At 34.9% G+C, this 25,057-nt stretch overlaps 1 protein-coding gene across 1 annotated transcript in view; it reads left to right on the top strand.

Annotated features, from left to right (window-relative positions):
* Positions 1-25,057, top strand: part of PHF14 (PHD finger protein 14) — a 168,595-nt gene that overhangs the window by 8,233 nt on the left and 135,305 nt on the right. The window contains 3 exon segments of the mRNA XM_069774381.1: positions 3,074-3,723; positions 8,453-8,597; positions 19,913-20,072. Coding sequence (XP_069630482.1) covers positions 3,074-3,723; positions 8,453-8,597; positions 19,913-20,072 — 955 coding nt within the window.

Below are 25,057 nucleotides of genomic sequence, written 5' to 3'. Positions count from 1 at the left end.
CACCTTTCTCACAACTGTTATCTCTTGTATTTATTCTCAGTGGAACTCTGTATTTTTCACTACTTGATGGTGTATCTGGCCCCATCTTTCACTAAGAGTAGCTTGACTTCTGTCCCACAGGGAATGACATGATATGATTGCCAGTTTGAAAGAGCCATTCTTTAAGAATTTCTTTCAAGGAGAAAACTGTATGCTACAGCCTCTTCCTAACTGAAGGTGCATCTGACAGGAGAACACCTGCAAAAATAGCTGTTATCACAGAATGGCTCTTTCTAGAAAAAGCTCCTATCATGGTGGATGCATTCAGGCAGAAGAAGGATGTCCCTTACTATAGGTATCTCTGGTGTCTACATGCGTGCAGAAAGGAGAGTACAAAGCGTAATGTGCAGGCAGAAGGCAAAGAGAATTTGAAGGAGGGAAGTGAGTGAAACTAACATTTATTTGTTCTCTGCTTTATGTTGTTTGCATAGCATAAAGCAGCTAGAGGGTATTCTCAGTGCTGTAGTATTGATATACAAGAATTACTGTTGGTAATTTAGAGTGCTGTTAAAGATCAAACTATATCCAGACTAAGATTCTCCCCAAAAATGAAGTCAAAGCTTAAATTCGCAAGGAGTCTAAGCATATTTAGAAATGGAACAGCACAATTAAAGCATCCAAACAAATTACTGTCATGGAGTTATGGCAGGGAAGTAAAACAAAAGAAAATAATATAAGGTAACTTAAAAATGCAGTTGAATTAATTTTAACATGGCAAAACCCTCTTCTGCCTTATTTACAGTGAGACAAGTAGTGCATGCTAGCACTCAGAATCTGTGAAATGAGATAAAAATATACATTTTGCTTTTAAACATACATATGGCATTTAATCTATAATATCAACATCTAGTATGGGAGCCTAGCTTTAGGAGTTACTTGTAAAGTGTTTGTGAGAGCTGGTAAATATCATAGAATGGGTTGGGTTGGAAGGGACCTTTAAAGATCATCTAGGCGAACTCCCTGCTATGGGCAGGAACAGCTTTCACTAGATCAGGTTGTTCAAAGCCCCATCCAACCTGACCATGAACATTTCCAGTGATGAGGCATCCACAGCTTCTCTGGGCAACCTGTTCCAGGGTCTCACCACCCTCATAAAAAGTTTCTTCCTCATGTCCAATCTAAACCCTAGCCTCTTTCAGTTTAAAACCAGCCCCCCTTCTCCTGTTGCTACAGGCCTTGGTAAAAAGTCTCTCTTTCTTATAAGTCCCCTTTATATATCAAAAGGCTGTAATAAGGTCTCCCCAGCGCTTTCTCTTCTCCAGGCTAAACAACCCCAACTCTCTCAGCCTTTCTTGATAGGAGAAGTGTTTCAGCCCTCTGGCTGTTTTCATGGCCCTTCTCTGGACCCACTCTAACAGGTCCTTGAATGCGTATCCAAACAAAGCTATTGTATTTTAAAAATAGTTTTTTAGATTGCATATTAGTTAATACTGTGTTTTATTTCTTAGGCATGCCTGAAGAGTGTTCTGCTATTTCAAAACTTCTGTTAATTATGTTGTACTTCCATTACTACCATTAAGGCTGGTAGATGTAGGGAAATGACTGAATTACTCTTTTCTCAAAAGACTGTACAATAACTTGTGTTACTGCGTTCTCATTGTTTTTCTGGCCCTCTAAAAGGTTAGAATGTTTGCAGGAAACTTTTACTTTCTGTTAGCTTCTAAGAGGAGTGATAACATTAATGTCCTGATCAGTAGTAGTAGCACTGATGGATTTTTTTGTTGGTAATTACAGAATCTCCTCATCAAATACATGCACATACAGGTATATGCAGAAAAAGACAAAACTGACTATTATATTGAAGTAACAACTGAGTTACTGGCTAGTCATAGACAGTGTTCTGTGGGGTGGAAATAAATGCCACGTGAATTTATTTTTGTTTATTTGGCTTTATACAGAGATGGATGTGCACAAAAATTCCCTGTAAGGTGATACTGAGAGGTGTTTTTTTGTGTGGTAACTAAAGCAATTAAGGGTTATTTTAATTTGCAAGCATCAGTATGTTTCTTCTTTGCATCTATGTGACAGTGCATCAAGAACTTGGTGATGGCTCTGAACAAACTGAAAAATGTAGCCATTGCCTAATTGATCCCCATGTCGGATCAAGCAACTTTGTATTTTCTTGTTAATTTTAAGAAATATTTTCTGAGTTTTTATTCATTAAAACTAAAAATGTAAATGAAAAGTAGTAGGTGAATGTAAGATGAGAGATAGTCAAGGTGGATGATGTTTATAAAATTTAAACAAGTTCACTTGTCATCTTTTTCAGTATTTTTTAAATATACTTTATAGCACAGGTGGCTTATTTTTGTGATTTTTTTTTTTCTTTTTTTTTTTCCATACAAATCCTCTTCTGTTCTTTTCTGTTGCACAGATTGGCCGGTGTTAATTAATGGAAATAGTGACAACATACAGAACAATACCATATGAGTGGTATAAGGTTAGAATTTATGTATTGTTGCGCAGCTGCAACACTGAATGAGGCATAGCTTATGTAGGATTAATAAGTGAAATAACATTGGAAATTAAGAGCCCCCAAACCCAGAAAAACAAATGTGTACTAAAAATGAAGGTGTGGGATTATCCATACTAATGTTAGTACTTGTTACGTAAACTCTTCATTTTGTAATTTTAAACCTCTTCTATTGGATAGCTATTTTATTTTGAAGATTTAGAAAATACCTCCAGCAATTAAAAACTGGAATGCTCTTTCTTTAAGATGTGACTTCACATGGAAATTATTCTGTGCTACTGCTTATTGTTAATACAAGCTGCAGTTCAAAGGAACATTTAACGTTCATTTAATAAATTCTGCCATCTTTTCTTTGTCATCTTAAAATGCACTCATGTTTAACAGATTCTCAACATACCACTTGAAATAGCAGTATTTGGACACCAGCTGAAAAAATAGGTGGAATACCTTATGAGGGAGGAACATGCATCATTCTTTTGTTTAACAACTTGCTTCAACAGATTTTATTTTTGGGGGTACATTTGTGTCGGAACTTTTTTTAAATTTTCATATGCTCAACAGATTCTGAAGGAAGTGGTCATGGGAGTGAAGATGCATCAAAGGACAGTGGTGAAGGTTCCTGTACTGAATCAGAAGAAAATATCTTGGAGGAGGAACAGGCAGAAAAGAAAGTAGAAGACCAACAGCCAAAAACTTCCACTGAAGAAGAGGTGCCAACAGCAGACAAAGAGGTAATTAAAACAGAAAAGAAAGAGCAAGATGAAGAAGAAGAAAAGCCAAAAAAGAAGAAAGAGAAGGAGAAAGCAGCTGAACCTGATGCTGTGGCTGATGAGCAAACAAATGAACCAAAAAAATGGAATTTACGCAGGAACCGACCTTTGTTGGATTTTGTATCGATGGAAGAACTAAATGATATGGATGACTATGATAGTGAAGATGACAATGACTGGCGGCCTACTGCTGAGAAAAGGAAAGGAAAAAATGCCCTGCGAAAAGAGGGGAGTGATGGAGATAATGAGGATGATGAAGATGATGGGAGTGGAAGTGATGAGGATGACAATGATGAGGAAGGTAATGAAGAAGATAATAGCAGCACGGCTAGTGATGGAGGATCCAAGAAGAAGAAGAGTAAAGTTCTTAACAGGAGTAATGCAGATGATGAGGAATTGACAAATGATAGCCTGGCTCTTTCACAAAGCAAGAGTAATGAGGTAGTGCAACCAACTTTCTATAATATATCTGTTGACAGATGGAAACTACTCCCCAGTAGCTATTCTGTTAATTTGAAACGTTAAACTGATTGGCTGGAATTGTGTTAACAGGAATAAGCGAAGCAGCAAAATTGTGCTAAGTAGGCACTGCATATTAAATAGCCTTGCTTGGACAATTTGGCCAATCTAATGCCACTAAAGTCAATAGAGAGACTTCTCTTGACTTTAGTGGGGGTTGGATAGCAAGTAGGAGGTCCAGTATGCAAATCAGTATGTATTAGTGAGACTTCTAGTTCTGTTTTAACCTAAATGTTGTATATCTGTAATGTTCTAAAAGTTAAAAGAATCTGTGACATATTCATAAAATAGCTAAATGATAGGTTATTGTTTATACTAGCCTTTCTTTGTGACAAACATCGAAGTCTGAACACTAAGTTCAGAGATAGAAGAAGTCTAAGTAAAGAAATATGCACGCTGGGTTTAAAATCAAATAAGATAATCATAATTTATGTTGGGTTTTCTTATAATGCTCACAAATGAACTAATTTCTTACAGTACTAAAAAGCATTTGGGAACTATTATATTAAATATCTTTTGACTGCAGAATGTGAAAATGATGTGAGTGTTTAATAATGCAACTTTTTTTCCTATGCACAATTACAGTTGCCTTGAAGGTTGTGCTTGTGGAAAAATTAAAATATTAGGTTGTCAGGGTGGTTGGCTTCATGTCCTGCAGTAGCAAAATTTTGAACAAAGTAAAAAAAAAAAGCATTGCTGTAAAATCTGCATTCAATTTTCAGGAAATAATTGCAATGTCAACATAACATTTGATAAATGATAGTGGTATGACACTATTTAAAGTTCTGCTGTTCCATTTAATCTTTATTTTAATGTGTAAAATGACAGGGAACTAAACAGTATTCGGAAGAATCAGTTGTCACCTTTTCAGATACTTTGTTATGTATTATATATATAGATGATTGCAAGTGAGCTGTGCTGTTTTAATTACTAGTAATAATTGTGATTGGGGAAAAAAAAAGCATAATTCTGGGTTTTTTTTACTTTTTGTATAGGCATCTTCTTCCATTGTCTAGCTCTGTAATTCTAGTGCTGTTACCCGTATTCTCTTGGCTCAGGAGCTGAAAGTGCTCCACCAATACTGATGATCAGAACTTCAAATAGAGATAGGCAATTTTCTTTCAGAGTTGTTTCCCATATCAGAATGGAGATGTGAGTCTACATTCTTAGGGATATATTCTTGAATATGTCCATAATTTCCATTGACTTGAAAAATTAGGCCTGTTTCAGAAACCCAGAGGTGTCTCTGATGTATCTTTTGTGAAGCTTCTGAATATGCATGGACCTCAGATTCTGTTCTTGCCTTGGATTTAGGACATTGATCAAAAGATAAAATCAAAATTTGAAAATTTGAAGTTCAAATTATAATTTTGTCACTGATAATTTATCTTTACTTCATGTAGAGCAAAGTACTATTTAAGAATAGGTCTTTTAACAGAAGTCTTGCAACAGTGAGTATCTGTAAGACTGGATTATGGACTGTAATTTTTAGATTGATACTCAACTGCTTTATAACAGTATACTCTCCACTACTACAATATTTTAAAATAGTAAAAAAAAAAAAAAAAAGTAAAAAAATCCTGTCTAGTAGACAAGTCTCATTACACTGCAGAAGCAAAGTTCTTAGAAAACCAGATATCTGGACGCATAATTAATTTATGAAAGAATGTTCAGGTAATTAACTCTGAACATGTTGTAGTGTCCTTAATATGCATTCTGTCTTTCCTACTGACTTTTTGGGGGTGGATGTTGGGGGGGGGGGGTGTTGGGAGAGGGGTTGTTTGGTTTTGGTTTCTCTGTGATTTTTATTTTATTTTTCTATGTTTTACAAAAATATTTTGAGGTTTCTTTTTTAGCCTCAAGCATCATTAGTAGATAAATGGTGCTTTTCTGTTTTTATAATTGCTACCACTTTATGGGATTCTTCTATTCTCAGTGAGGTGGTTATTTTATTTTTTAATTTTTTTTTATTCCTTTAAAGTGAGAAGTATATAGGCATATAGCTTGAAATGCTCACTTTCTTCATTAACACCACAGAAATGGAAATTACATAGTGATTCAGCTGAAATGCTTTCTGTCGCTAGGGTAGGGAACAGGACTTGTTCGGGAGTTGGCAGCAGTTACCATCCCTATGTAAAAGTTCCCATGCTTTAGGCAAGTAGGGTCAGCTTCTGGGATGGGGCCTTTCAGGTACTTCCATGGACTAAGCAGAGGAGAGCAGCATACGTTCCAGACCGCTCCTCCCTTTCCATGTCTGCATAGAAAATTAAGTTATTCTGCTGCTCTGTTTGACCTGTTGGCTGCCTTCATGTAAGGTAAACCATAATGAATGGGGATACTAAGACTAGATCCAAATTTGATGCCCTTCCATCATTGCTTGTTTCTTTTTTTTTGCCCATGTTTACATATGTTATCACTGCCTATAGTGTTACTTCAATGTTGTTTCTACAGTGCAATTCTGTTTATTTAATTTAAAGTAATAGTTTGGGGTTTTTTTCTTCTTTTTTTTAATTACTTTGGGCTTCTGTAGCAGTAGAGATTGCAAATTTCTTTTAAACTTCTGTTAGTGAAGCCAAATAAGTCGAAGGTACTGTCAGAAAAAGCTAACTTCTGTAGAGTTGCGAGATGCATCTGAGAAGCCTGTGCCATTGCACAATTAATCTGCCAAAGTTGTTGTTATCTACTGCTATTTTCCTATCTGTAGGGTGAATGATGAGCTAAACATGGGTATTTTGAGTAATGATGGGCCACAGTATTTTTGAAAAAAATGTGCAAGTTTCTTGCTTTCCTCAAAATGCCTTGCAACTTTGACCTAAAAGTAGGATGTTGGAAGAAATGCTCTGTTAAGTCTGAACTCTGTAGCAGAGAATCTTGTATTTTTCACGATTAGTTGCCTTCCTGTAAGCAAGCATGACTGTGTGAATGGCTGTATAATCTTTCATTTTTACTTCTAGATGAGGGTTGGGGTTTTTTTTCTTATAGGTCATGTTTCCTTTCATTGTTTAGAGAAAATGGATGGGAGATCCAGAAGCCTTTCCTAACTGCTAGAAGTATGTGTTTGACCTTTCCTAGGTCAAAAACATTGTAACAAGCCACCTCTATTACTTGAGGTAAACTATTTGAGGCCAGCTTTAGGTGGTAAGGTTATTCAACCCCTTTATCTTGCTTTAAAATCAAGCAAAGTTTCGCCCCCCTTACCCTCCAGATACCTGTCCAGATAAACCTAAAGTACGAAGACACTTTATTAACGATTCACTGAAAATTTTGTGTGGATACTTACTGTATCAGATTGAGAGGCTATCATGAAATAATTCCATAGATTAGTCTGAGAATTTAACATCCTTGAGGAAGAATACCTACTTCAGGTAGCATTCATGATACTTTTTATCTGCTTAGGCTACACAGGCATAGTATTGGTGCTGTGTTTTATGTCATAAATGGGAGGTTAGAATGAGAAAAAGATGTTTTAGAGGGCATCTTCCACCTTAAATTTTTTTTTTTCTTTTTTTCTCCTGGTAGGATACCACAGCAGTTTTGGAATATTCTCAGATCTCTGATATTTTGAATGGATGCCATTTAGGCTTGAACTGTCAGCCTCTGCTCTGAAACTATTACTATTTCTTTATACTGAAATGATTGTTTTTTACTAGTGTGCCTAATTTCACACCTCCCTATATGCCTTCATGTCACCAATGAAGGTAGTTAAGCTTAATGTTTGCTTTTAGTATAAAAAAAAAGAAAACGTATGGAAGCCATGAGACCTTGCAGAAGAGACAGTAGCTGTATCTCACAATGAAAATACTAAGAAGCCTAGATGGTGTTCATGAAAAAAATTAAATTTACATACAGCTTTTATTTGGTTTGTCTCTCTGTCCTTAGAGAAATTCCCTGTTAAAAGCCACATTCTTTTTATCTGTAGTTCACATTGAAGGTTGCCAAAACAGAGCAATGTACTTGTTCTGCAAATCCTTACTCCTGTATATAATCAGAAGAAAATAAGTTGTTACAGTTTTAATAAATCATATGGTTTTGCAAAGAGACATATAAATTTGCATTACAACAAAATAGAACTGAGTTGATAATTAGTTATATTTTACATAAGTGAAAACTTGGCAGGCTTGTTTTAGCTGTTTATTTTCAGATTTTTCAGATCCATGTGACTTTTTTTTTGGAAGGTGCAAGTTGCAACAAAATGAAGCAACTTTTCTGAATATTGGGACATTTGAAGGTCATCTTTGGCCCTGGTGGGGTTTTGTTTGGGGTTTGGGTTGGGTTTTTTGGGTTTGTTTTTTTTTTTTTCTTTTAAATGGTTTCTTAGGTGTGTGTATTTGTTCCTTTTGTAGAACATAAATGTTTTAAAGACATACATGTTTCTGTCTGAGGAAACAAGACCCTTCCCTGGCCTTTGGTTCTTACCAGATCTGTAGGTATATTGAGATCGGATTGTATCCATCCCTTCTCCCAGCTCCTGTATGTGTGGATGAAGTGTTTGTATGTTTTGACAACAAAGAAGCTTTTAGTCTCGTGAAAATAATTTTCCATCTTCTTTTGTTTGTTGTTCAAAAACTGAGCAAATAACAGATCTTTTCTTTGTTTTAAATAAAATTTAAATTCCTGCCATAATCCATGTGTCTTCATTTTTTAATATTAGGACTCATTGATCCTTGAGAAGTCTCAGAATTGGAGTTCCCAGAAAATGGACCATATTTTGATTTGTTGCGTTTGTCTTGGAGATAACAGTGAAGATGCTGATGAAATAATCCAGTGTGACAACTGTGGAATAACAGTGCATGAAGGTAATACAACCCTTCATTCTCATTGTGGGAGAAAAGCACATGCTTTGCTTTTAATAAAATTTTGACTTGTTTTCATCAAAAAAAAAAAAAAAGAAGCCTTTAACCTCTGGCAGATAATTTTTTGTAATGCTACATGGATCCTTTTTAGTGGTGACACATCTATCTAACTTTAGCAAAGCAAATATAAGCAACTACGGGACAGGACATGGTCTACAGCTACCTATATAATGAATCATAGTCTGCGAATATTGGAACTATAACTTGTATTTTCAGGGCTTTAGGATATTATGTTAAATGTATTTTTGTCTTACCTATTTCAGTATATGAATTTGATTCCATAACTGAGATACGACATCATGAGAATAGGAGGTCCTCTAAAAGGAAAGGGTTTCTACATGTATTTTTGCTATACTGAAAAGGCAGAGAGATGGGGAGGAGGAGAGAAAGGAATTGTCCGTGGCATTTAGTTATAAGTGAAAACGGCTAGCCTTGAACTTTCTCATAATTTTCACTGACAATTTGAGATGGGGAAATTTTAAAGTTAAAACATACTCAAATCATTGTTTTGCTAATACCTTCAAAATCTAGTCTGTATGTGTGTTATAAATGTAGGAGGTCTGGTTTTAAAGAAACACTTCTGCAATAATTCTGAGGTGAGCATATGGAATTTTAACAGCCTTACATGGAAGGTGAGGCTGTACTGTGTGTTACTGCTCTTGAATATGGAAGGTAGGGTAGATACTGACACAGAGAGGTATACCTATTTTGTTGAAAAACAAACCCTGTTTTTTCTTCATTAATCAGCTTTGTGGTTTGGGTTTTTTTTGTTTGGTTGGTTGGGTTTTTTTAGCATTTCTGATATCCTGTACCTTTTTAGGGCTTCACTTTTTTTTTTTTTTTAAGGTTTCCCAGGAAAATGAGATAGGCTACTTCAATCCTTGAAATGAAAAGAAGGTAGCCTTTCATTATTCAAAAGTGTAAAAGGCATTTATTTAATTTATATGACTCCTTTTTGGTTTAAAATTTTTTGGAGCTGCTTAGCATGCCTTTTCAGGTAGGAAGTGCTTTTTATGAATCCCCTGCTCCCCTTTTGTTTTCTCATACTGGATTGAAAATTTTTTCAAAACAGTATTTTTCATGCATCAAACTGTAGTTCAGTTCTTTGCTTAACATTAATTAGGAAACTGAGGATGGAGTCTCTGTCCTCAGGTTCAGATGCCTTATGTTAAGTGTTACCATATACTGTAACTCCTGAACTCCTGTTGTGGTCCTTTGAAGAGCTAATCAGTACCGTCAATGGAGCTTAGAGAGTGATTTAATTGACCTAATCTATGATGAGCTGAATCATGCTCTAGGTGCCTTTGAGGGCATTAGTTGGGTCTTCGTTGACTGTAACAAGTGTTAGACTCCTAAATTTAAGTGTCTTGGTATGCTTGCAGAATTCCTTCCTCTGAGTCCATGAAGTTTTTGGAAAGTAATGTGGAGAATATATTTTATTTGAGATGTAGTAGGGTACTAAAAGTTAGTTTTATAGAATCTTTATAGATTTTTTCTTTTTTTTTTCCCCCTAGCACAGCCTACTATTAACTCATGAGAAAAGAAAAGTGGAATGAAAGTGTCTTTTGCTGATAGTTATGAATGCCTGTTTCAGAATTCCCCAAACATTACATACAGTCAATACATCTAAACCCTAAAGCTGTGGAGCTCCCTGAAAATTCTTCTGTAAAATTTATTTAAGGATTGTACATTTAGTCATGTTAAAGTGCAGAATGATTGTGATAGAAAAATGATCTCCTGCCTTTTTAGAATAAAATGATGGCAAATTTCTTTTTTATTCCAGAGGAGTGCCTTAAAAATCTCCAAAAGATCACTTCCTCATTTTCTTTAGTTTACTAAACCTTTGTCCCTACAAAAGGTAAGATTATAGCTGGCTTTCCTCCACAGGAAAATAGTTCCATAGTTCAAAAGTCACTTGAATTTTAGTAGTTCAAAATCAGCCTAGAAGTAATTGCTGCCATTCTTCTTTTTAAAGTGTTATAGGCAAAGATTCCCTAGAGTCCCACTGATATAAATAGTACATTGTGTATATGTTTCTTTTGTTGTTATTAGAACAAAGTAAAAGATGAATTCAGAAGATTTAAATTGCTAGTTTGTTCTGGTAAGTTCTGCAGTCTGTACAAGCCAACTGAGTATGGATGTTAGTTAATTTTTCACACTTACGGTTAAATGTTTAGTTCTTTACAATTTATTTTAATAATAAATACTTAAAAGCATATGTAAAGCAGTTGTGAAGTTCTGTTTGAATAGGTGAAGTCTTAGGGAAAAAAAAAAGCTGTGTAGGTGAAAGTAATTGTTGACTGTGGTAAAAACATAAATTTCCCCAGCAACAAGCTGAACTTCAAAGCTATGGTAAATGCAATTTGGAAGTTTACTTGATGTTTTATGTGTATGTTTCATTGCTAGATATGTATATCAATTTGTAAATACATTAATATAGTTTTAAGTAGAAATGAACATTTATTTCAGTGTATTTTTTTGTACTTTGATATTTTATAATGGTAAGTAAGAGCAGGTACTATTTTAAATTGGAGCTTTCTTCAGTAATTTGTTTAAATAATTGCAGCACATCAAAATTTTGTAAAAAAATTTGGAACCTTTGAAGCTTTAGTTTGATTCAGTGATCTTATGTATACATATGTTCAATAACTTGGAGATTTCTGCGCTCCTGCCCAGTGGTCATTGATTCATTGTATTACTTATGAATGCATGAGTAATAAATGAAGACACAGACTATTATAAAGGAGTTGCAGTGAAAAACAAAATGTAATGCAGCAATTACTTTTTGTTCCTGTTGTCTTAATCATTCAACTCACGTGATTTCCAAAAATAAATTGAGAAGTAGTTGAAGAAATAATTACTGTCTAATCATATAAATGTTGCTTGCAACCTTGAGAATGATTTTTTTTTTTTTTTTTTTTTTTTTTTTTTTTAAGTGTTAATAGAGGCAAGGTTTACTCTTAATATCATTGGCTTGGATCTGTACCTCATAACTGTGTGCCCAGATCACTGACGTAGGCTGTATTATGAGAAGTCCTTTGTACTCTTATACACAGCTGCTTTGTAGTCTGAAAAATGTGTCCTAGTAATAAGTGAGTCTGTTTGTAAACACATAGGAATCCAATAATTTGTTTTATTTTTGCAGGTTTCCTTTTGTAGGTAGATTGCTGTGGCTGCAGACACCATGCTGTGTCCTGAAATTTGTTCTAATGAGCTCTTGAGTTTTTCAGAAAATGCAGTTTCTAGCACAGTATTGAACAAAGAGGCTCCTATTTATGAATTGGATAGAAATCGATACAGTGATGTTTACCTGCGTTTGCCTGCAGTTGGGAAGAATAATACATCCATTTCTTGTGAACTAATTTTGATACTTAGCACTTGTCTTTTCCCTAGAGTCTCAAACCCAAGATGCCTGTTATCCTGAAATGCCCAGACAAAGCTGCTGGAATAGCTCAGGGTTTTTCTTCATAGTTTTTGTATGCAATTTCAAGTTGTATTATAAATTGATACATTTTCTCTACTTTTCTATAGCACTGTAGATATTTATTTGGATGGAAGTGCACTCCTTTCACACTTTACTGGTGTCCTACTCAGGGACCCACATAATGATGATATTGGTGATTTGATTGTTCTTTTCCTGAAGACCTTATTTTCTCTCTCCTTGTTGACTATTACAGAAACTGTTTTACTTCGCAGGGAGGGGTCTTATACCCTTGGCTTGTGCCTTTGTGCTCTGCTGAAGTGGAAGTTTGTCTACCACAGAACCTTTCAGGTGACTGGAAAAGGTTTTTCTATGGTGGCTGCCTCTATATTTAATATGAAGTTATTCACTAGCTGTGAAAATGCTGCCCTTGAGCCTACTTCTTCTGGATGCTAGGGCTCCCTTCCTTCCCTGGGGGAAGCTCTTGCTCTACTTGTAGCTACTGGTCAATGGGCAGGTTCCATGCGATAGTGTGGCCCCTTCACCTGAAGGCTCGCCTTCAGGTTGCAATCCCTAAGTGGCTGCTTGCTAGCATAGTTGTTGGCAAGAATCTGTTACCCTCTTTCAGAGGGTATGCTAATGCTGTCTTGCATTTTAAGTCAGGCAGGATCTAGAACTCCATTCTCCCTTGCTCCGGTAAGTTTTGGCTTTTCTAGCACAAGGTAGCTTACTGCTGTGCATACTGCTCCATTACTTGTGTACCTGGGTACTTGGTACTAGCACCTTTTCCTTTTGAGTACCTGGTGCAGTGGCTGCCTGTTTCGTCATGATTTGTGTTCAGTTTGGTTTGCTCACTTGTGTTAATCAACTATTACATGAGGTCTTCCATGGGAAAAGGGGAGCGGTAACTCACGTGGGAGCAACTCTGCCAGTGCTTATGTGGAACACAGCAACACAGCCAAGAGTTAGAGGGGGACTCTGTTTCAGACCTAGAGTCATGGACCCTTAATAAACACTTCTGCTTGTCTTACTGACAAGTTTTGAGAGTGTTAGAAATTCAGTTTCTTTTCCAATGCAACTATTTGCTGTGTGATGTTCATATCACCTGCATGGCCTGCATCAATTGTCCAAAAGCTATCTTTGCTCTGCAGACATATGTCCAAAAAATCTATAAACTTTGTGGAACAAGTAACTGGTTCAAAATGACAGAAATCTGTAACTGCCTCTAAAACTGTGTAAGTAGCATACATATAATGCTAATTTAATACCCACTTTTATGCTTTGCATTCATCTTATATGTTCAAATAGCCTGTAATTAATTTATTTAAAAATTTGTTCTCATTTCACATACCAACGAATTTCCGCTCTCCCCTGCCCCCCCCCCCCCCCCAAAAAAAAAGAAAGAAAAATGTTTACATTGCTAGGGGAAAAAATCTGCCGTAGAGAATGTGTAGTAGTACAGTTGCTTTTTGGAGTGTTTACTTCTGTGTGGAGATAATTCTCATTTCTTTTTCTAATAATCTTCTTTAGGCACTAATCTGTCATTTTGGATAAACGCTTTTGTGGTAAGATCTTGTAATAGCAGGACACCACCAACTGTGGTGTCAGTTTTTTTGACATATTGATAGCAGCGTGTCTGAAGAAAATGTCTGGTGCCTAGCATAGCATGTGCCGTAACTATAGGTAGTACACTTGCCAGCTATTGCCCTTGGGTTAGTTGCTGTGAATGAAACGGGACAAGTTCTACATTTCTCCAGCTGTTTCTTTTCCATCCCCTCTATTTGTTTCTTACTTTACTGTGATTTGTATGGCAGGAAATAAAATTTCTCTTGCTAAAAGCAATAGTGTAGTCACCATATGCTTTACAGTGTAGTAAAACGTTTTTGCATTTTAATTTTGCTGCTTACCCTGGTCTGCTGCTGTCTGGTATAAAAATTCATTTTGCAAAATGATGTACTTTAGTACTCTCCATTTACTAAAGAAAAATACTGTTCTGAATTTATGATGCGTGAACTGATTAATGTCTTTATTCTAAACTGTTGGTCCAATTAAGGATTGAATGTAACGTATTCTGAATACTGTGATCTCACAGCATTTAATTTTGCAAACTTACAGTTTACCTTAAAGTTCATGTTTTCATGATCTTTATAATAAGATCATGTTTCACAGTATATGTAGGTGTAGTCAGCATATGCATATATTCTGTCTGACTGGCAAAAAATTACCCTGCTAGAGAAATGGAGAAACAGATGCAGCCGAGGCAAGAATTAGGTGTCTCTTCCCATTTCACTCAGTGGTATAAATTTCAGAACAATTGTTTTAGTGGTAGCATTTTAAAGTGTTTGCAATTTCATTTTAATGACAATCACATAAAAAATAAGCTATTGACGGAGTACAATGACTTTTAAAATCAAGGAATAAAAAAAAGTTTGTTTTCTCTATTAAATGACATACATTTAATAGACAGCTTGGCTGTAATCATAATACATAGATGCCATTTATGGAACAGTAAATGTCGTGAGAGTTTAAACTTCTTGACTTTCATGTGTTTAAATTCATATGTTAATATTATACTAAACCAGTTTTATTGTTTAGTGTAAGAGGTATTCAAGGAGTTGGCAGACATGGAGTTGTGATACAGTAATCTAAGAATATACGAACGTGAGGATTTAATGAAATTTAGTTGAAAATGGGCTCTTGGGTGAATTCTAAAGATCCAAAATTCAGAATCTTTTTGAACATTAAGGGAAGGCAACATGCATTTTAAGCAAAGTGTTTAAAAGTAGTTTTGTTTTCTTCATATATTTTCCAGTGAAAGGGGTGGGTGATTGACTTAATGCTGGATAGGTCACAGGTGCAGTGATAATAACTGAAACCAAACACGTTGTTTACAAGATGTGTATCCTTTCCTCTGTTGTCCTTTCAATCCTTTAGTCACACATTCACAAAACTGCAACGCTTTTAGAAAGAACCTAAAGATTGCTTCCTGATGTTGCTTGGGAGATTTACTTGTAGCGAGCCCTTAACGTTGCTTTCTGTTCCAACACCAGCAATTCCCAACAATTCATACAGGAAAGTTGGATTGGACAACTTTTTCTTGATGATCAGCTTAACTGTTTAATACTAGAATGGAATAATTTATCAAGCAGCAGCTTCGTATATGCATGTCTGTGCATTTTAAGGAGTCATAAAAATAATGCTTTTTAAAATTTTTGTTAATAGGACAAAAATAATTCTTTCAGCATAGGAGAAGAAGGCAGACAGTAATAAGTTGAACCTTTGTTGTACTTGGCAGTTTTAAGGATCCTAAAATGATATATTTAAAGAGGTAATTGTCTGTTACAGATAAAAGAATATTACTGTGGTAAAAATATAAAAATACAGCTGTTTTTAAAAACTTTGAACTCTTGATCTATATCTTGTAACTTTTCAGACTGCTTTGGACAAAAGTGCACTTAGATTTTTTTATCAAGTGCATTTTGTACTGTAGGTCTGATTTAATACACAAAAACTCAATTACAGCCATGCAGTAGAAAACACTTTTCCCCCCCCCCCAGTTTCAACTTACTAAGGGAAATATAAATCCCTTAGCATGACTGTTATAAAGTTACTTGAAACTGGAAAGTGGAAGCTGCTGAAAGTGTGGTCTAGAACTGCAAGTTCATCTTTTTCATTAGTGTAAATTAATTACATCTGCTTGCTTGAATATCTTTGGTTATCTGTTTATCCACGATTCTAAATTTTGACAAGGTATGTATAGCATTCTGTTGTTTAAAAACTTGATGTTAATCTGACCAAATTTTTCTGTTGGCAGTTAGTATTGCAACTTGTGATAACAAGAGACGAAATAGAGTCAGTATATTGAGAAATTTTGAAAATTTATTTTTTTTTTAATTTTGACACTATAGACACTTACTAGGTGAGCAGTGTTCCTCAGCTTTGCCAGGGTTTTCATTATGGTTGCTAGTTACAAATCAGAAAGTAGATTTCCATTTACTGAAAAACTGTAAGGAATTGAAGTTTTTTTGTTTCTCAGTATTTTGGAACAATTTTGACCTGCTGCAGTTAGGCTGCAGAATTAGTAAACATCTTGTACAATAAATACAGTAATGTTTATATGTAAAAAGTTGAGCAACTCACAGAAGAGACTGAGGTATTTATTCGGGAATAACTACCACATGTGATCAGAGCACTGGTTTGGGGAGAATAGATTAATATCCTTGCTCTGGTTTGGAGTGGGCAGAGACTTCAGACTCTTTCACATCCCAGGTGAATGCTATAATGATCTTAGCTTTTTGTTGTTCCAGAAATACTTACTTGGGCTGAAATTCAAAGTTTTAGCAAAATTGATATATTTCTACAATAGAGTTTTGTTCTGAAACTGCTTTTGCCTTCATATCTCAATTGAAGTGAAATAAAGTGAGGTTTTTTTCCTTGTACATTTGAAAAACAAACATAACATCTGCTTCTGTACACATCTGGCATCTTAATGTCAAATGACATCATTATCTGTTCTTTAAATCAGGAGAAATGTATTTTGTGATTTATTATTTTTTATTCTGAGTTATTTTGCTGTTTTTGAATCATGAAAGTTATATTATTTAAAAATCGAGCTACTAGTAATTTTTTGCTTCACTATGTATTTTTGGCCTGCAAGGAACTTTCACTACTAGTTTTTTAAAGGCATTTAATTCTCTTCATATACATATTGATTTTTTTGGTGTCAGAACCACATGCAAGATTTGTAATCTTACTTACAATTTGTAGCTTTACAGACATTTCATGAATACAGCTGTTCAACAGATTTGTATTATCCATATGGATATTACATTGATGAAATGTGATCTCTCCTTTGGTTTTTGTTAGCGCTTAACAGCCCCAAAGCAGCAAATGACCCTTTATAGCAAACATAAGAAAAATTCTGGGTTAAAATACTTGCTTATCCTTACAAAAAATACAGCTTAACAAGTGGTTTCCAATTAATTTTGGGACTCAGGTCTTCATTTTGTTAAGTACTATTAGATAAAATTTAAACTTTAGCTGTTGGGTCCTAAGACTTGAGTACAAATTATTTATGATGCATTACCTATTTAAGTATTGCTAATAACGCTGAGTTTTGTTTCACTATTTGTATACGTTAGTCCTAACTCCTCCTAGAAAGTAAACTCTCCAGACAAATTATGTAGAGTTCAGACTTTGGAGCATACTGGAATCGGTCCATGCCACTACTCAGTCAGGAACAATTACAAAATACCTTTTCTGAAACCTTGCACTGAAGTTTTTTTCCTTCGTGGTTAAAGGTAACGATCTGATGTATGTGGGTATAAAAAGCTACCACTGACTGCAGCGTTTTTGTTGCTTACGTGATTTCATAGCAAACAAGGTTTTGTATTGCAGTTTTGATTCTGTAGCTTTATTTGGCAGTGTATAGCAAGTCAATGACAGTCTTATGGGCTGGATTTCCCTTCCTTCAGCTCTGTTGTGGAAAAGATTGTTTCAGTGTATTTATAAGCAATGATTAATGGTAATCTAGTCTATTTTCTCCAGCTAATGACCACCTCTTTTGCTAGTTGTAACAGTATGGTGTTTAGCTTTTGCTAAATGGCAGTTAGGGAAAAGAGTAAATGCCTCCTTATCTGTTAGAGATCTTAAACTCTTTAAAGCTGTCACTAAGACTTATGTACAAATTGGGACAAAATATTTTACTTAAAAATCCAGACAATTTTTTTTATCTACTTGAAAAAAGGACCTAGATTTGTATTGTTATAGAAACAATGTCTAATGTCAACATATACAGTAAGGATGGAAATAATTACAGCATACGTGTCATTTTCTAGGAAGAAGGTTAAAAAAATTGGGTATAAATGACTGATAAGTACAATAAGGCAACTATGTGAGAATGAAGGGAAGTCACCATTCTAATTTTAGCAGACTGATAGCACTTAGGTTAGAAAAGCAAATCTAATTACTTTCAATTGGTGAAAAAGCACCAGTGTTTGAAAGAAACTGATTTTATTTTGCCATATGGATTGATGACAGTATTACTGCTTCTATAGTGTTAGGTAATTTTTAATAAGTATATTTAGGAAAATGTTAGTATGTTAAGTCTGAAGGAATTATAAAAAGCTTAATGATTCATCAACTCTATGATAGTGGGCTGTGTGTTTGTACATTAATGTAATTGCTTAAAGGCGGCTTTACTGGCGTGTATTCAAGACTTTGTTATTAGAACTTAAAAAATGACTTTCCGGAATACTACTTAAACCTGATACCACATTATAAAGAAAATGGAGTTACCTTATGTGTGAACTATATGATCTTTTATATATACCTAATGAAACTCGTCTGTGAATGCACTTCTGCACCTTACTTGTCCTTTGATTCTGGAATACTTTTATAATGAAAAGAAACATTCTGGCTTCTTATTTTAATTCTTATTGATGAACTTCATTCTGTAATAGAAGACTGTTTTTCTTAAATGGTTCCTACAGTATTATTGCTTATTTCCTGAATGTAGTTTTATTCTTTTATGCAAACCTCTGTTTCTGTCACAAGGGGAGTTACAGCACTGTTGCTGTTTTATTACAGTCAGTGGGTAATGAACCAAAGTAAAAATTATGTTGCTATTTAATTGCAGAATTCAATAATTTAACTGTTTTGCAAGCACAAATGTTGACTTGATCACTGTATTTGACAAATAGCTGAATTTAATCTTTTATTACAGCCTCTACTGTGTGTTGTATTGACAATGACATCATATTTTTCTCTTATTCAATAACATAAATATTCAAAATGTGGCATATACAGAAATACAGCTTTGTGGTGATAAGCTTTAAAAATTTCCTTTTTGTCATTTGTAATAATAATACTACTACTAGTCTTAGTCTTGTGCAAAATTTAAATAGCAAGCTTCTAAATCACTTTGAAAATACTGTTTTCCTAAATTTGTGGTGATTAAGCATGCATAGAACACCTTAACAGTCATAAAGGATACAGTGGATATACCGAAGAAGAATGGAGAAACTGAATGATTGAGTCTAGTCATAATTTAAAACCAGGTAAAAATGAGAATGCTTAAAAAAAAATTAATATACTTCATCAGTCACCAATGTGGTGTCTCAAAACTGCTCTGCAAATTGTACTTTGGTTTTGAAGTTATAGAAGGTCTTTTAGGATCAGTCCTACAACCCCTAAAGTATGCAAATAGTGTTTTTCATTTCATGTGTATATTCTCTTAGTTGATTTGGATGCTGAATGCAAAGTGGAAAAGTGGAGTGCATATTTGTTGACTGGATACTACTGGCATAATCCACCTCTAAACCCTCCCCACCCCCCAAAGTAATGTTCATTTTCAGAGTAGGGAGAAGGAGAGAGATAGGAATATCCAACAGAAGCCTGCAGATGCTCACAAATTCCTTAGCTTGTTGCTTTTAACTTGAAAATATTTCTCTATTTGAAAAAATGCTTTGAGTTCTTCTCAGTCTTGTTGGTTGCTTTAAGTCTTGTTTTCTTACTTCCCTTCTTATGGATAGTCTGGAAGAATACCAAGTGTTGCTAAAAGAATAAAGTAAACCAGCCATTTTTTTCTTGTTTTTTTCAGTTGTAATGTAATGCAGTCACATAAAATAGATCACTTCTTAGAATTAATATCTCCTTAAAATGTAAATTTTGCACTGAGGATAATATTTGCAAAAATATCTTAAGCTTTCTTGGGACTCTCAGTATCATTCCTCTGAATGTTTATGTATGTATGTTTCCTGCTGAAATCATAACTGACAACTGTCTACTACTGCAATTGTCTTGTCTTACATTGGTCTTCCATTTTTCATGTGTGTAGGTTGTTATGGTGTTGATGGAGAGAGTGACTCTATCATGAGCTCAGCTTCAGAAAATTCCACGGAACCTTGGTTTTGTGATGCATGCAAATGTGGTGTCACACCTAGTTGTGAATTGTGTCCTAACCAGGATGGGATCTTCAAGGAGACTGATGCAGGCAGGTAAGACTGAAGAAGTGATGTTTTGAATTTGATGTCATCTTATGTTAAAAAGGTTGGGTTTTGCCCTAGTCTGTTCCTATAGGAGACAGTGTCATAAATTAAACTTTGTTGTCGATATCCTCTCTCTCTCACCTCACTTGAGTTGGGTGCTCTTTGGATAGTCAATCACCTAATTTTTTGTGTGCTCCTAATATTCTTCATGCCCACTATAATGTTAGGAAGGTGTTGTCTTAACGTGAATTAGAACGAAAATTTATGGACCTATGAGCAAAAGATGTACCTAGGTGAAACAAAGATCACCATTTACTTCAGGGACTGACAAATCCTGTTTTTCAGTATGAAGTCACCATGCATTGTGATATGTATGTAGATGTTCTACTGTATATACTAGAAGACCTTTCTTTGTTCCCTTGAACTACTTGTGTGATGCATCTTTTTTAACACAAAAACGTATTAGTGAAGGTGATGGGAGTCTTTAAAAAGAAACTTTTGTTTGTTTGTTTGTTTGCATCAGAAATGCAATTTACATTTAAACAAAAAGGTTTCCTGTGTAGAGGAAGTTAATGTCCTGTAAACTCTTACTCAGTATTCACACGTCTGCAAGGAGAATGGCATGAAAGACATTTCTCAGTTAACCAATGGCTTGAACTATTGACAGCAGGGACTGGGGATCAGAAACTTAGAGAAAAATTGTGTAGTTGTTTTGGATTTGCTCAAGCTTGGAGGTTGCAGTGAGAAGAGCAGTGTTTGAGTCCCTAGAGCCCCACTGCTGAATAGTAGTATTATGTTCTAGCAAGGACAGCTGGTGTGGCTGGTCATAGTGGTTCTCTGATGGTGACTGAGCTTGTAGTGTTTGGTATCTGCCGTCAGTCACTGTAGAATCTGAGCCTGTGTTCTGCTAGTTAAATTTAATCAGCTGCCAGAAACCTGCATTTTGTGCCTTTCTAGTATTGTGCTTCTTTCATGGTTAATCCTGAAGAGTAGCAAAACACTGAAGTGCTCTTCTTTAGTTACTAACACCACAAAAAAGAATGAAGTCTGCAGCAGAGGGGGAAAACATCTTCCAGACTTCTTGTCATATTAGATTGGGAGAAATAAGTGGCCATTGGGAAAATCAAAGCATGTGCTCCATTTCAAGGAAGGAAGAGTAGACTTCATCCTCTCTATAGTATTGTGCTTCATGCAAGGTAACAACACTGCAACCTTGTACAGACTCTGCTCAAGTCTGGTGACTTTCAAGTGTGATGGAAGTGGGAGGAGAACTCCATGCTTCTTTTTAGGATAGCTAAGGACTGGATGTCACTAATGGCAGTGGAAAAAAGTGGAAAAAAATGGAAAAAAGTAATAAAATTATTGAAGTTGTGCTAAATGTATGCAGACAGACCTAGTATATTATGATTATTTGGAATGATGAAAATTATATTCTTGATTTTTGAGAGTATGCTCCACTTCTGATAATTTCCAGCCAGAGATGAGCTTTTTAGGATGGAGTTCAGGTCTAATTTGAGAATAAGTGGATTAATTCTCATGTAATGTCTTCCATTCCTGTCACATTTGGAAAATAAATTAAGATGTAGATATTAAGGGTCCAATTTATGGCTAGTGTTACTGGGTTTTGGTGGGTGGCGGGTTTTTTTGGTTTTTTTGTTGTTGTTTTTAAGACCATGGCAATTAAGTTCTTTTTCCATACATTTTACAGTTATATAAATTGCAGGTGTGTGGTAATATACAAAGCTTTCAGGTGCTAGTCCTGTCATAAGCTTTTCATTGATCATGTTAACATGGAAAGGCAATAATTAGTTGGTAAGGCTGTTCAGAGGAAAGAGCAGCTTAGTCCCTTAGTCCTGTTTGAACGTATCTGTTTGAGATAGAAATATAAGCGTTTGCAGAGATCTATCTTACTGATGATGATTGATAAGTGGGAAAGAATCCAGTTAAATATTCAGTATTAGTACATATACTTCAAGTACTTTAAAATTTAGAAATGTCAGCATGTGTTACTGTAAAACCTTTTGTGTTTTTTAATACAAATTCATAGACACGTTACTGTTTACACTTAGCTGTATATTGTAGAACAACGTTTTTTGTACTAGTAAATCACAAAATATAACCATGTCCTTGCTCTTTCTTCACCCACTGGTTTGTAGTGGTCTTCATGGTTTTTCCTACTCGTTGTGAAGAGTTCCATAGTTAGACTTGCACAAAAGCTAGGAAGTGAGTTAAAATGAAGTAAAAATTTAATCTTACCATCTGTATTAGTAAGCTTTTGTATCTGTTATCATTTAAGTATACAGGTCTCTTGTAATGTATGCATAAACATACCCATATCTGGTTGGGGTTTTTTTTCCCCCTTTTTCCCAGTTCTTCAGTGTTTGCTGTTTTTTGGTTTTTGTATTTGTTTGGTTTTTTATTTTTTCCCTACTTTCCGGTTTTACACAGACTTTACTGTTGCTAATACTGTAATGATCTGGTCCTGCCATCACTAAAAGCTCGGCAGAGCTCAGGATGATGGTTTGGAAAGCTTTTTTTCACATACTGCATTGTCTGTCTTCAGGAAAGTAAATACGGTATTAAAATGTCATAAGTTGATTCAGGTTTTGTGGATTAAATTGTACATGCTCTTGCATTTCTCCCTTAGTTTGTATTTTTTCTGATAGCAAAAACAATTTGAGTTTGTGTTGGGAATAAAGAGATAACTAGGGTATTCGTAACACTGAACTCTGACTGTTCAATGCAGATGCTAGCAGTAATCTTTGGAGGCATCTACCTTTCTCCACTCAATATACATTGAGCTCAACTTCTCAATTTGTAGCTGAGATGCATTTTAAAGATATACATTCAGCATGTGAAAGAAATCTTTTTTCACTTCATGTCTTCTATATGCATCTTATAAAGGGGAAACGCTGAAAGTAGAAGAAAATACTATTTAAAAAAAAAAAAAGTTACACAAGTAAGTCAGGATTTGTAGTGAATAATTTTGACCATATAGAAGCAGTTGTGCTTCTTTTTAAATACTTTTGGGGTTCAGATCCTCAGTTTCTGGTCAGTCTTAGCTTCAACAGTGTCTGTGCATCTCCCTTATAAAGCTGTTACACAATTAAATTGTACTTTTCAGTTCTCTGTTCTATTTTAATAATAATGCTATATGGAAAAAATGTTTTTAAAGACTGAAGTCAATTGTCTAACAGTTAGGAAATGTGAGAATCAATATCACCTGGAAAATTTCATTACAACCTTTTTATTCCTGTGTTCTTTAAGGCTGTTTAAGCACAATATATGTGATTTCCCATTTAACCATAATAGAGACTACAGTCAACATTTAAAAAATTGCTTAAATTTCTTCTTGTAAAATGGTGGTATGCTTTTGGTTGATGTGGAAGTGTTTTCTCTGTAACACTGGTTCTCTGTGCAGAAGCACATGCCTGCTTTGGTGTTTGTGGGCATTAGCACAATAATTTATTATAGTTATTACTGTATTTTTACCTGTTGGGTAATGTGATATGGCTATTGTGAATAAGTGTAAGTTTATTCTCCCAGATGAATAGAGCTTCTGTAATAGAAAAAACAAATACTAACTACCATGTGAAAATTCTGTGCTCGCTCTCTTTCTATCATTTATTTACAAATTTGAATTCTCAAGGGTAATAGGGCACTACAGGCTAAGGGTGGGGTCTTGTGGCTGGCAATGTCCATCATGTTTTCATTGTACTCAGTAAACTGCAACCCAACTCGGTTCTTTTCTTGAAATACTAGCAGAGTGGAATTGCTGAATAACAGAATCCTTTAACTTACCATTGCTGTCCATCCCCTTACCACCTTTTTGAAATAAATTCTCCATATGCATCAGTGCTGGAAATTACACAAACCAAACTTATTGAGTTTCTCTTCATGATCAAGTTGGAGTAATTTCTCTGTTCCTACGTGAAAGTGAATTATTAAAATAATGAGGTGCTTAGTTTCTCAGCAGAAGCCTTTTCACATTAACCTCTCAGTTTCACAAGCATAAATGTGAATTTATGAAATTTTATTTCTCAAAATGCTGTTATCAGAGAATATGAATTCTGCCCTTATTTCAGTATGGAGTTTTTCTTCTTCCCTAATCAACATCTGTCATCATTGCTCCAAGCTAAATGGATGGTAAAGTAACAAGGAAGATTATTCTTCTTTGATTACCCAATTTGTCTTAATTACAAGGTTCTAAAACATGTGCAGCTAAATAAATGAGCAGGAAAATATTTAGAACTGGTATTAAAAGCAGCTGAAATTGCTTCAGCTGTGAACTTGACTGACTTGTGTATGTTTTTTAATAAAGATTCAGGTCTGAGTTCGCATATAGGTGGTTAAAGAAATGAGGCATTTGTGTGCCAATCACACTGAAATGGCAGTTTAAATCTGTGATACTGTAATACTTGGGTGACATGTACTAAAACATTTTGAGAAGGTCAGTATGAAGCAAGCAGCCAGCTGTTGGGTTTATCATAGATAAACTTCTACAGAGTGCAGCAGCATTTAATACACCAGTGGAGCATGAAAAAACTGTGCAAATTGAATTGAGAAGCAGCTGCTTGTAGAAGATGTGTATCTTTATATTGAACTTTGGAGGGTACATTTAGGAGGCTGTATTAAAACTTACTATCAAAAATCTCCAGCCAGAACCTTGGATTTTTGTGAAGAATAGTAATTGTGGAGATGTGTAACTTCTGTTTATACAAATTTTTTCTGTATAACACATCTTAAATCAGTGGAAGAGTATAGAAAAGAAGCCCTACAGAATTCTGATGGTTTTTATTTACAAACAAGCAGTCTCTCTATCTCAGGGTTACAGGTATTCTGTGTGTGGTATTTTGCTTTTTAAAAAAAAAGGTATTTTGATTCCTTTTGAAAATGAGTAGAATATGCTCATTTAAATGAGGTATTTATTTTAGTAAATGCATAATATTTACCAAAATACACACTTATGCACACACATACGCTTTTTTGTAGAA

Source organism: Haliaeetus albicilla, chromosome 2 (assembly GCF_947461875.1).
Source record: "Haliaeetus albicilla chromosome 2, bHalAlb1.1, whole genome shotgun sequence".
NCBI lineage: Eukaryota > Metazoa > Chordata > Aves > Accipitriformes > Accipitridae > Haliaeetus > Haliaeetus albicilla.
This window is presented reverse-complemented; position numbering and strand designations above follow the sequence as displayed.